This window comes from Monodelphis domestica, chromosome 3 (genome assembly GCF_027887165.1).
Source record: "Monodelphis domestica isolate mMonDom1 chromosome 3, mMonDom1.pri, whole genome shotgun sequence".
NCBI lineage: Eukaryota > Metazoa > Chordata > Mammalia > Didelphimorphia > Didelphidae > Monodelphis > Monodelphis domestica.
Window position 1 is genome coordinate 188472367 of NC_077229.1, and position 13215 is coordinate 188485581.

General features: G+C 39.0%; 1 protein-coding gene across 2 annotated transcripts in view; it reads right to left on the reverse strand.

The window, feature by feature from the left end:
- CPNE3 (copine 3) overlaps window positions 1-13215 on the reverse strand; it is a 95080-nt gene that overhangs the window by 34766 nt on the left and 47099 nt on the right. For both annotated transcript variants that reach the window (XM_056823353.1, XM_001368459.5), the window contains exons 2-3: window positions 819-958; window positions 335-514 (exon numbers count right to left, since the gene is read on the reverse strand). In XM_056823353.1, the coding sequence (XP_056679331.1) occupies window positions 335-514; window positions 819-950 (312 nt within the window). In that variant the 5' untranslated portion in view covers window positions 951-958. The remainder of the gene's footprint in view (window positions 1-334; window positions 515-818; window positions 959-13215) is intronic.

Consider the following 13215-nt stretch of genomic DNA (forward strand, 5'->3'; position numbering starts at 1 on the left):
TGGAGTGTCAGACTTGGTGTCAGAAACACTTCAGTTCAAATCCAGCCTTAGACATTTACTAGCAGTGTGACCATGGGCAAGTCACTTAACTTTATTTGCCTCAATTTCCTTATCTGTAAAATAAACTAGAGAAGGAAATGGCAAACCATTACTGTGACTTTGCCAAGAAAACTCCAAAACTGATAGTGAAAAGTTAAACACAATGAACTAACAACTAAGTAATTTTAAAAGTTAAAAAAAAAGTTAAAACTTCTTTATGATTTTGCAAGCACATATGGGAATTACCATAAAAGCAATGAGACTATTAAAGAACTCAGCAGCTAGTCATACTTACTTGTCCCAGAGTCCCTTCAAATTCTCCCAAGAAATCATCATCATTCAAATCAATAGTTTTATTATCAATGTCATAAATCCCAAACTTCAGCCTCTGAACCACTTCGAAATAATAATCAATGTGAAATTTTTTGGTGAATGTGGGATTCAAACAATTCTTAATCCTTTCTGTGCGGTCAACCTACAGAAAGAATAAGATATTAGTAGAGTCACTGGATTATAGATGTGCATTTTGGGGCTCAAAAGTTTCGACTTTCAATATTATTGAACAAAATTGACTAATATTTCCAATGGCTAATGAGATTTTTTTCTATCTAGAAAATTTATTTAATGAATGACTTAAAGAACAAATTAAAGGTGTTTGACTTAATATAAACAAGATTCATTTTGGATTAGTTGATCATTACTGTTAAAAAACCTCTTCCCATTATGAAAAATACAATTGGACCACCCTTCCCTCCAAATGGAATTTTTTAACATTTTACCTCATACCACTGTTGTCCATTGGTATTCAATAACAATACACATAAAGGGTCTGACTTTGAGCCTATATCTTTATCCAAAAGATTGTTACAGGAGATGCTCAGTTCCACCTTTGTCACACATTGTGCCGCCATCTGTCACACTGGGAGAAGGAGAAAAAACCAACAATGAAACAAAACACTGAAAAAAAAAGTTACTTCTAAAAAGAAATGGTTGGATTATTATTACAATCCATTGCTCTTCAGCAAATCATAAGAACAAAACAATCTCATGAAGTTGCCAGACTGCATTCAAGTATCATAAATACCATCTGGGAGTTCATTGAGTAATTAACCCATTCCAATCACATTATTTCATTGAGCCTTTCTACAATATTTCCCCATATCACTGTAAAAAAACAATCTTTTAGTACAGCATAGGAGAAATACCAATCTAATTATCTTATCATAAATTGATTAATATAAAGAAGCCAAATTATGATCTTAATCACTTGAAAGATGCAATAAGTTCATAACAACAACAAAAAAGTCCACAATTTAATCTGCCTTTAAGGTGGAATTTTGTATGACAATCAAAATGACTTAATGTGTCCAGAGCAAATACAAATTCATATTAATTGAATTATTTGTTAAAATGAGGCACAAATCATACTCTGTAATGAAATTTCTTTGCCTTTTTAAATACTTTAAAACAAGTCACCATTCTCAACTAAATTAAAATTAATGTACAGCATGCTAAAAGTCAAACGCTTCTAAAGACCATTAGAAATAACTGGATTGGATAAAGGGACAGCTGGGTGTCTCAGTGCATTGAAAGCCAGGAAGTCCTGAGTTCAAATCTACTCTCATTCTTCCTAGCTCTATGTCCCTGGGTTAAGTCACATTAAAACCCTCACTGCCTAGCCCTTATTGCTCTTTTGCCTTGGACCCAAAACACAGTATTTATTCTAATGTTGAAGGTACGGGTTTAAAAAAAAAGGAAAAAAGAGCAATAACTGTTTAGCTTTACTGATTCCAACACCCAAAAATACATTTCACCTGTTGTTAGAATTATTCTTCAATGATCAAAAAAAGTAATGAAACTTTGATTCACTTTCTACTTCCCCCAATAAAGCATGTTCTCCCCTCTCCACCACATGAAAGCTTGCTGAGGACAGGAGCAATTTCATTTTTATGATATCCCTAGCTCCTAGCAGAGTGCTTTGCACACAGCAGGAATGTAATAAATGACTGCTGAACTGAAATGAATGTTCACAAAAAAAATAATAATATCCTAAAACTAAAAGATGTCTTAATTTAGCCCCATATATAGCTGAAGTGTGAATCCCATCTATCACAGCCTGACAGGTGGTCATCCAGCCCCTACTTGGAGAACTCCAGTGATTTATTAGCACCAGAATCAGTCCATTCCATTATTTTGGAGAAGCTATAATTATCCAATAAAGTTTCACTAATCATGACCTGAAATGTTCCCTCTATAATTCATGCCCATTAACCATAGTTCTGCCCGTTTGGGGCTAGGTCTAATCTCTTCCAAATGGTGGTCCATCCAATATTTGAACCCAACAATCACATCTCCACCAAGTGTTCTTTCTCAAACTAAATGTCTCTATTTTTCCAACCAAATCTTTTCTATGGCATTGTAGCTAGTCATTACATGGTTCTGTTCACTTTCCTCTAAGCATGCTCCAATTTATAAATGTGGTGGCCAAAAGTGGGCTCAATATTCACAGAATTTCAGTTAAAAGGGCCCTCAGAGGCCAGCTAGTCTAAACCATTTCTGAATAGGAATCTTTCTTGTAGCATAATTGACGAGAAGGCATCCAACTATGGCTAGAAAACTTCCAATGAGTTAAGTTTGTCTTGAAGTGATCTGACCAAAATAGAATATAAAGTGCCCATTATCCCTTAATTTAGGAAGCTGTGCTTCCATTAATACAGCCTAAAATCACTTTAGAATATTTGACTACCACATCATACATATGGACTCACATTGAGCTATAAGCTTAGAAAGTTATTAAAACTTCTAGAATTTGTCTCACATGAGTGGTGATCCAGCAGCTTTTCCCTTATGTGGTCCTTGCAGAGTTGATATTTTTTAGCATAAATATAATTTGGGTTTATGTTAAATAGCCATTATTCTAACTTTTGTGAATTAAAATCAGATAAATAAATTCTTCAGGATCAACATTAAGTATTTGCTGAGCAATTTAAACTGTACAAGATGTCTGGGGGGAGCTACAAAACAAGGGTAAGATATGTTCTCGCTACGTACAATTTAGATGAAAAGCCAAAGATGAACACAAGTAGTGAAAGAACAACTGAATGAGAAACTCAAAAGTATTCATAACAAATGCAATAAATCTAAAGAAAAAAAGGAGTCTGGATTAGACGTGTGGTTGGAGCCACTCTATGAAACATTTGAGACAATCTGGGATTTAAGGAATGGACTAGGTTTACATAAGTAAAGGGGAATAATAAAAATTCATATCATTAAAGTATAAAATTATTTTAAAGTGATTTATGACACCCCTATAAAGGGAGGAAAAAGGAAAGTACAGAAAAACTGCTTAGGACAAACAAACACCCATGGTTCCATTTTGTTACTGCAATAGTCAAGCATGCTTGCTATTCTACTGAATCAAAATGCTTAATTTTGACCAAATGAAACCATACTAAGCTGGTTTCTTCCCCTTTAGTTAATTTTCTGTCAGTTAAATTTCTGTCATTGCTCGATTTCCTGGCATGTACATGAGTTTCATTGTTGGATTTTTTTTGTTATGCTTTTTTTAAAACATTTACCTTCTCTTTTAATATCAATTCTAAGACAGAAGAGAAGCAAGGGCTAGGCAATTGGGTTAACTGATTTACCCAGGGTCATACAACTCCAGATTTGAACCCACATCCTCCCAACTTCAGGGCAGGAGCTCAATCTACTGTGCTACATAGGTGTCCCTTTGTTATGCTTTTAATGGTGTAATTAAACCAAAGAACTGTGAAAAAGTTGTAGTTCTTAAAGAGTACCCTTTGGTGACCGTTAGAGATATCATACCAAATATTGGTACAGAGAAGTCAAGTGTTTCAAGGATCATTCAATCCTGTAATGAAATAAGTTCAACTCTACTGAAGCACAAAGGAAAGAGCAGTAAAAAACAAGTACTAATACCAAGAAATGACAAACTACTACAGCAAAAAAAACCCCAAAAACCTAATTAATCAAGCAAAGACTTCCAGGAAGACAAAACAACTGGAGCAACTGTTAACTGATTCCTCTATAGGAAGTCTTCTAAAAGACATGGAACTGGGGAAAAATAGGGAGAAGCTGTTCTGCAGCCCTTGGGTCTAATAATCAGAGGAGCAGAGGGCACTGAAGATGATCTGTACCAGGCAGATTCAATCTTACAAGATTATAGAATTTCCCAACTATGAGTTTCCTGGAGAAGAAAGGCATGATAGAAAAGTTCAGACATCCAAAAGCAATAGAACTGCTAGGAAATAAAAACTGACAAAAACAGGAGTTGGTATCTCAAAGGTGTTGTCACCAAAACTGTCAACTCTACAATCCACTTCATCACGAGTTTTTCCTAATTTAGTTTGTATACTTCTCAGAAGATCTCATAAATTCCTTACCAGATCCACACTCAAAGCTTTTACTGTTTACTAGAAGGTGTCAGACTTTGGACTCCATAGGTATTCCCCTCTGATATCTGAGAGTCATTTCCACAGGATATCATAGCAGGGCATCAATATAGGAATTACGTACTATCATTTCCAAAGGAATTAATTGCATCAGAAGAGTTTTTAACTGTTGTTCTCCAATAGATGTCTTTGCTTAGACCATTTTTTTCACCTGGAATACATTTCTCCCCATTCTAATTATACCAAGAACAGCAAGTTCATACAAGCAGATACACTTAATTATTTGGAAAATTAGTGAGTTATGATAATGAATCACTACCAGTAAACTAATCTCCTCCATTAACATTCTTATTTTGTTTTTGTCTAAAGAGCTTCAACTCCAGGGTATCTAAAAACCTATTGCATTTAAATGTCGGTTGTAAAAAAATTGTGCAAGCCCTATCTCCTGGATCCCATTTAGTATTTTCCATTTTGCATAATTAGGAAGTACACAATTTTTACAATATCTTCCATTATGAAGACCAGGAACCATAAGGAAAAAAATAAAATTTTAGGAAGGTCACTAATAAACTGAACAATATTCAGAGGAAGGCAATAACATTAAGGAACTAGAGATTCTTGTCCTAAGAACAAAATATTTGCTAGAGATAAAAAAAACTACCTTTTAATACTTGAAGGATTCTCCCCAAAAAGCACAGGGATTCAACTTGTTCTACTTGGCTCCAGAAAACAGAATTAGGAAAAATGAACAGAAGTTGCAAAGAGGAAAATGTAGTCTGGATATTCAGGAAAACATCTAAGAGAGGAAAGACCTGCTACTGAAAGTAGCAGGCTTGCCCTCATTAGAGACCATAGGTTACAGAGAAAATTCTTTTCTTTTCTTTTCTTTTTTAAAACCCTTACCTTCTGTCTTAGAATCAATAACAGGCAGAAGAGTGGTAAAGGCTAGAGTCTAGCTAAGGAAGTATCCGAGATTAAATTTGAACCCAAGATCTCCCATCTCCACTGAGACATCTAACTGCCCCCAAAAGATACTTTTTAATCAGCACTAATGACATTATAGGCTGGATCCAATGGCAACTGAATGATTCTCTCTCTTCACTGTATCCACCTTGTATATATCCAGTTATTAACATGCCTTCTCCACATAATCTGAGCTCTCTGAGAGCAGGGTCTGTTTCTATCTCATTAGCACATACTAAGTGTTTAATGACTCGTTACTGAACACCCCAACCCTGAGACTGCCTTCTCTGAAGGATGCGGGCTGGCTAGAATTTCTCTAACCTTCCCAATACGGCTCAAAAGTGGGAACATCTCTGGCCTGGGAGTCAGAGGCCTTTTATCATACTCTCTGCAATAATGCTTGCCTCATAGGGAATTGTAAAGAAAGCACACCGCAAATGGTTATTCTAGATCCAATGGCAGCAAGGTGACGCACTGGCAAGAGCCTAAGACTTGGAATCAGGAAGATCTTTTTTCAAATCCAGGCTCAGATACTGACTATCTGTTTGACAATAAGCAAGTGACCTAGCTTCCCTTAGCCTCAGTTTCCACATCTATAAAATAGAGCTTCACCGAGGTTGCCATGAGGATCAAATAAGTTCACACACACACACAGATAATATTTTGTAAATATTAAAGTGCTCTACAAATTGTCAGTTATTATTATTATGCATTATATTGATGATTATTATCAGGGTGAATTAAGTAATGAGAGTGCTAATAATAGCAGCAGCAGTCACGGAAATTATTTCCAGACCTTCCTGCAATAATAGCCTGTGACAGATGGACAGAAGGCATCATTTATTCCCAAGGAAGTTCCTCATGTCACTGAAGTCACAGAAGGGGCAACGGAGAACAGCTGAAGAGTATGACATTCCTGAGAAGGGATTTCCTCTATTCCTATTCACTGTGGATTGTGCCAGCCTTACTCTTTCTCCAGATAGGATCCCAATTTTTTTAAACTCTTACCTTCTGTCAAGGAATTAATACTGTGTATTCTAAGGCAGAAGAGTGGTAAGGGTTAGGCAATGGGGGTCAAGTGACTTGCCCAGGGTCACATGGCTAGGAAGTGAGGCCAGATTTGATCCTAGGACCTCCCATCTCTACCTCTGGCTCTCAAGCCACTGAGTCACCCAGCTGCCCCCAGAACCCCAATTTGTTTTATTTTTTTTATTTTATTTGGTCAATTTCAAACATTATTCCTTGGTTACAAAAATCATATCCTATTCCTCCATCCATCCCCCCACCTCTCTCCCATGGCCAATGTGCAATTCCACTGGGTATTACATGTGCAGTTTAGGTATTACATTGAATAGAGCCTGAGATCTGTAATGCCACTTAAAAAATTTAGTCGGATGGAGGTGGATAATTACATTGAGCAATGATTCCAATTAATAGAGGAAGATACTTGCCCTGAAAGCCGACAATAGGTTTCTTCCCCTAAAAAAAAGATGCCCTTCCTTTTCTTCACATCTATTTCATCAACTAGGAATTCACAGGAGTTAAGAATTTTTTTTTTTTAAGTTTTGGCTCAGGCTATATCCTCAGGAAAAGTTCCCCTTATGAGAAATTCTCACCTTACTGTCAACTGCTTTAATCAAATCATCAAAAAGCCAACATGAGAGCTCAGCCCTAGGGAACCCGAAATTTTTGTGTCTTTAGATTACCCTTGCCTGAGGTTGGCAGTGTCTGAATTGGGATGTCAGGACTAGTTTAGAAGACTGCACACCTCAGTCTACTTCAAATACACTCAATCTGCCTACTCCAATTCAGTAAATAGTTTCCCCTCATTTGGTCCTCTATCCTTAGCCCTCTGGAAAAAAAAAGAGGAATAAATTAGAGAGAGAAAATGAGGGTGAAGAGGATGAGATGAATCCTTGATGGTCAAAAGAAAAGTAGGTCCTAGATGAAAAACCTGAACTCCTGTTCTTAGAGTGACTCTTTCTATCCCTCTTCCCTTTTATCCTTTATAATAATAATAATTACTACCATTTATACAGTATTTAGGGTTTTTAAAAAGCTTTATATATGTGATCTGGCTTGGTCCTCAAACAATTCTGAGAGGTAGATGCTATTATTTTCTCTTTTTGCAGCTAGAAACCAAGGCTAAGAAGGATATAGCAATTTGTCCAGGTCACAGAGTAAATATCTGGGGCAGCATCAGAACTCAGGCCTTCCGGATGCCAAGTCTAGCCCTCTTGCCACAGTACTATTTCGCTGCCTTTATTAGAGGTACTTGAGGATTTTCTTGTTCTCAGGAAAATGACACAAATCTGGGACTAGTTCCTTCTCACAATCACTTTGCTGATACTATTCTCTACCTCAGTGGTATGGCATCATGTTGACTTAGGGAACAATAAATTAATGTTATCTATTTTTTCTATTTTTATTTATTTTGGGAAATATTTCCTAATTACATTTTAATCTAGTTTAGGTTGCACTCTGGAAATCCTACCTAAAGGTTTGAACTTCTACTCTCCATCATCAACAGTACAAGAAAGAAAAGAAATTGGCTATATATCTAGCCAATCGCTTCTCCAAGACTCTGCAATCCCAAGTCCCACCAGAGTATAAGGAAATATCTCTATACCACGTGTATTTATCATTTAAAAGACATTCTACAGAGTGTTGAAATAATAGAATCAGTCATTTAAGGTGTGCCAATAAATACCCTTCTGGTGATCTGCTGGCAGGAATTATAAGCATCTATGTATGTCTATGTGTGCCATATCGTTGTTTTAGAACATTTTGTGTTATCCTGATAGGTAGTACCAAAGATGACTTTGAAAGAGTGAAAGACCCAAAATGTTCCTTCACAGGAAACTAGACAGAAGCGGGAATAGCCTAAGGGTCCCTGGCAAAAATAACTATCCACATTTATATAGAGCTTTAAGATTTATAAATGCTTTTCTCCCAACCACCTCGTGAAATAGATATCACAAATATTATTATTATTAATAAATAGCTGAGGAAACTTGAACTCTGAGATATGAAGTGACTCATCTGGGTACACATTAATTAGCAAGTGATGGAGTCAGGGTTTGAACACAGATTTAATTTCATAGATGAGGCGTTGGAAAGGGTCTCAGTAGACCCTTGGACCAATAATTGCACATTACACTTTCATTAACTGATGCCCAGCAAAGTCAAGTCACTTACTCAAAAGTCTGACAGGTCATGCATCAAAGGCAGAATTTGAACCTAGGTTTTCTGATGACATAATCAGAGCTCTTTCCTCTGTATTACACTACCTCTTTCTTCAAATCCAATGCTCTTTCTTCTAGGTCTGGGTCAAGTAGTTTCCTCTGTACCAGCTGGCTTATTCCACATGGAGGGAGACCTAGAACTCTTAACCAGGAGGGGAAAGATTAAGCAGGGTCAGAGGTACCCCAAGCTAAGCTTCATCTGCTTAGAAAGCAAGATTCCAGGTAAAAAGTGTGGAAGTAGAAACAAAAGTATTTGGCAACTATGATTGGGAATGGAGGGAAAGAAAAGATAACTCCAAGGTTGCGAGGCCTAGAGGACTAAAAGGATGCTGATGATACAACAAAAATAGGAAAGGTGGGAGGACACACAGATTTACAGAGGTCAGATACTGAATTCCACTTTGGATATGTTAAGGTACTAGTAAGGAGACATTCATTTAGAAAAGACTAATAAGGGGGCAGCTGGGTAGCTTAGTGGATTGCGAGTCAGACCTAGAGATGGGAGGTCCTAGGTTCAAATCTGACCTCAGACACTTCCTAGCTGTGTGACTCTGGGCAAGTCACTTGACCCCCATTGCCTAGCCCTTACCACTCTTTTGCCTTGGAGCCAATACACAGTAGATAAGGGTTTTAAAAAAAAAGGAAGAAAAGACCAATAAGTGTTTGGAGATATGGAACTGGAACTCAGAAGAAGGAAGGAAGGAAGGAAGGAAGGAAGGAAGGAAGGAAGGAAGGAAGGAAGGAAGGAAGGAAGGAAGGAAGGAAGGAAGGAAGGAAGGGAAGGAAGGAAGGAAGGAAGGAAGGAAGGAAGGAAGGAAGGAAGGAAGGAAGGAAGGAAGGAAGGAAGGAAGGAAGGAAGGAAGGAAGGAAGGAAGGAAGGAAGGAAGGAAGGAAGGAAGGAAGGAAGGAAGGAAGGAAGGAAGGAAGGAAGGAAGGAAGGAAGGAAGGAAGGAAGGAAGGAAGGAAGGAAGGAAGGAAGGAAGGAAGGAAGGAAGGAAGGAAGGAAGGAAGGAAGGAAGGAAGGAAGGAAGGAAGGAAGGAAGGAAGGAAGGAAGGAAGGAAGGAAGGAAGGAAGGAAGGAAGGAAGGAAGGAAGGAAGGAAGGAAGGAAGGAAGGAAGGAAGGAAGGAAGGAAGGAAGGAAGGAAGGAAGGAAGGAAGGAAGGAAGGAAGGAAGGAAGGAAGGAAGGAAGGAAGGAAGGAAGAAGGAAGGAAGGAAGGAAGGAAGGAAGGAAGGAAGGAAGGAAGGAAGGAAGGAAGGAAGGAAGGAAGGAAGGAAGGAAGGAAGGAAGGAAGGAAGGAAGGAAGGAAGGAAGGAAGGAAGGAAGGAAGGAAGGAAGGAAGGAAGGAAGGAAGGAAGGAAGGAAGGAAGGAAGGAAGGAGGAAGGAAGGAAGGAAGGAAGGAAGGAAGGAAGGAAGGAAGGAAGGAAGGAAGGAAGGAAGGAAGGAAGGAAGGAAGGAAGGAAGGAAGGAAGGAAGGAAGGAAGGAAGGAAGGAAGGAAGGAAGGAAGGAAGGAAGGAAGGAAGGAAGGAAGGAAGGAAGGAAGGAAGGAAGGAAGGAAGGAAGGAAGGAAGGAAGGAAGGAAGGAAGGAAGGAAGGAAGGAAGGAAGGAAGGAAGGAAGGAAGGAAGGAAGGAAGGAAGGAAGGAAGGAAGGAAGGAAGGAAGGAAGGAAGGAAGGAAGGAAGGAAGGAAGGAAGGAAGGAAGGAAGGAAGGAAGGAAGGAAGGAAGGAAGGAAGGAAGGAAGGAAGGAAGGAAGGAAGGAAGGAAGGAAGAAGGAAGGAAGGAAGGGAGGGAGGGAGGGAGGGAGGGAGGGAGGGAGGGAGGGAGGGAGGGAGGGAGGGAGGGAGGGAGGGAGGGAGGGAGGGAGGGAGGGGGAGGGAGGGAGGGAGGGAGGGAGGGAGGGAGGGAGGGAGGGAGGGAGGGAGGGAGGGAGGGAGGGAGGGAGGGAGGGAGGGAGGGAGGGAGGAGGGAGGAAGGGAGGAAGGGAGGAAGGGAGGAAGGAAGGAAGGAAGGAAGGAAGGAAGGAAGGAAGGAAGGAAGGAAGGAAGGAAGGAAGGAAGGAAGGAAGGAAGGAAGGAAGGAAGGAAGGAAGGAAGGAAGGAAGGAAGGAAGGAAGGAAGGAAGGAAGGAAGGAAGGAAGGAGGAAGGAAGGAAGGAAGGAAGGAAGGAAGGAAGGAAGGAAGGAAGGAAGGAAGGAAGGAAGGAAGGAAGGAAGGAAGGAAGGAAGGAAGGAAGGAAGGAAGGAAGGAGGAAGGAAGGAAGGAAGGAAGGAAGGAAGGAAGGAAGGAAGGAAGGAAGGAAGGAAGAAGGAAGGAAGGAAGGAAGGAAGGAAGGAAGGAAGGAAGGAAGGAAGGAAGGAAGGAAGGAAGGAAGGAAGGAAGGAAGGAAGGAAGGAAGGAAGGAAGGAAGGAAGGAAGGAAGGAAGGAAGGAAGGAAGGAAGGAGGAAGGAAGGAAGGAAGGAAGGAAGGAAGGAAGGAAGGAAGGAAGGAAGGAAGGAAGGAAGGAAGGAAGGAAGGAAGGAAGGGAAGGAAGGAGGAAGGGAGGGAGGGAGGGAGGAGGGAGGGAGGGAGGGGAGGGAGGGAGGGAGGGAGGGAGGGAGGGAGGGAGGGAGGGAGGGAGGGAGGGAGGGAGGGAGGGAGGGAGGGAGGGAGGGAGGGAGGGAGGAGGGAGGGATGGGAGGGAGGGAGGGAGGGAGGGAGGGAGGGAGGGAGGGAGGAAGGGAGGGAGGAGGAGGGAGGGAGGGGATGGTTTGGTGGTGGGTTTGTGCCAACCAACATACAAAAGAACAAATCAAGGGAAAGAAAAAGAAAGAAAAGATAGAATTGGAGTGTAAGAATAAGAATAGGAAGAATGAGTATCAGTTAAGTCAAGGAAAGAGAAATGGAGAATGATATCTAAAAGATAAGACAAATGATAAAGTATTAAGTGAGACCTTCAACCTAATGTGAAAGAGACTCAGGAGAGAGAAGTATTTCAAATTAAAGAAGAACCTATCCAGAAAGTTAGAGTAGTCAACTGTGTCAAATGCTGCAGAAAGACAAAAAAAGACTTGAATAAAAATATTTTTTAGAAGGTGCTGAGATTAGAAGCCAGATTAAAAAGGGTTAAGGAAAAAAAACTACAGTTAAAAAAAAATCAGTGGAGGTATCCAGTGAAAAGCACCCTTTTTCAAAAGGTTTAGCACAGTATATAGATAAGAGAATGTATATAAATAGGATGATTGCTTGAGGGAAAACAAAAGTTCAGGAAGAATAAGACAGGGGATGCATATGTAATATGATAGATGATGAAAAGGAGAGTCAACTTTCATGCAAATATTTTGTAAAATGAGGCAAACTACCCACATACCATCAATGGAGTGTATAACTTTCATCTGCATAGCTCTGAACTGGGTAATGATCTATTCAATAGTAGACAAGAATTAAAAACATTTCAAAAGAGTGATACATCTTAGTAAGGAGATCAGAGGAAAAAAGTTATATCCCCAAAACAAACATAAAGTGAACTTGGACTATCAACTTGGATCAGAAAATAGAATGACCAGAATCACCAGATTTGTTAGGGAAATAAATTTAACAGAAGGATTAGTTGCTATGTTGCATGAGAAAAAGTAAAGTTAAAATTACAGGTAATTTTAACTCTCTCTCTCTCTCTCTCTCTCTCTCTCTCTCTCTCTCTCTCTCTCTCTCTCTCTCTCTCTCTCTCTCTCTCTCTCTCTCTCTCTCTCTCTCTCTCTCTCTCTCTCTCTCTCTCTCTCTCTCTCTCTCTCCCCCCTCTTGGTGATTAAGTTAAGAAACAGCATTTCCCTTTAAATTTCCACTTTTGCAAATCCAAACTCAGCAACTGCATCAGGTTACATTTAAATTTACATGGAGCAGCAAAAGGAATTAGAAACATTTAAATAACTGGAAGCAGAGACTTCATTTCCTGGATATAGAGATCACTTATCTATAATGTAAAATATATATTATATATTATAATTGCTATTTTACATATTAACATTATGCAAAATATATTAATTATATTACATATTATAATTGCTATTTTATATATTTATATATTAACTATATAATATAATTTATATATTATGTATTATCACATATATAAATAGCAATTGAAAACCAAAGGTCACCACAGTAAAATGAGTTAGCAAAGTAAGACTTCCATGGAAGAGAGGTGATACAGCCTAGAGAGGCATTACAGCAGAATATAAAAAGCATAAATAATAAACACCCCCACAAATCAAGCCAGGCCTCTGCTGCTGATTTTAGCAGCCTTAGGCAACTCGCTTTATCTTTGTTAATGACACCATTTGTCATTTACTATTGGAAAGATTAGAGAGCTAATTAATGATAGAGTACTCAAAACTTCTTAGGAGGAGGAAACTATACAGCTATTGAAATGTTAATACAGTTTGGCAATGTCCTAGTTCCAAGCTAACTGAGATGGAAAGCTTTTTTCTATTCTTTTTAAGCTTTTATAGATTTCAAGGGTATTTAATGATTGGTCACCTAAAAATCGGTCTGTTTAATATAGAATACAGATGAGTTT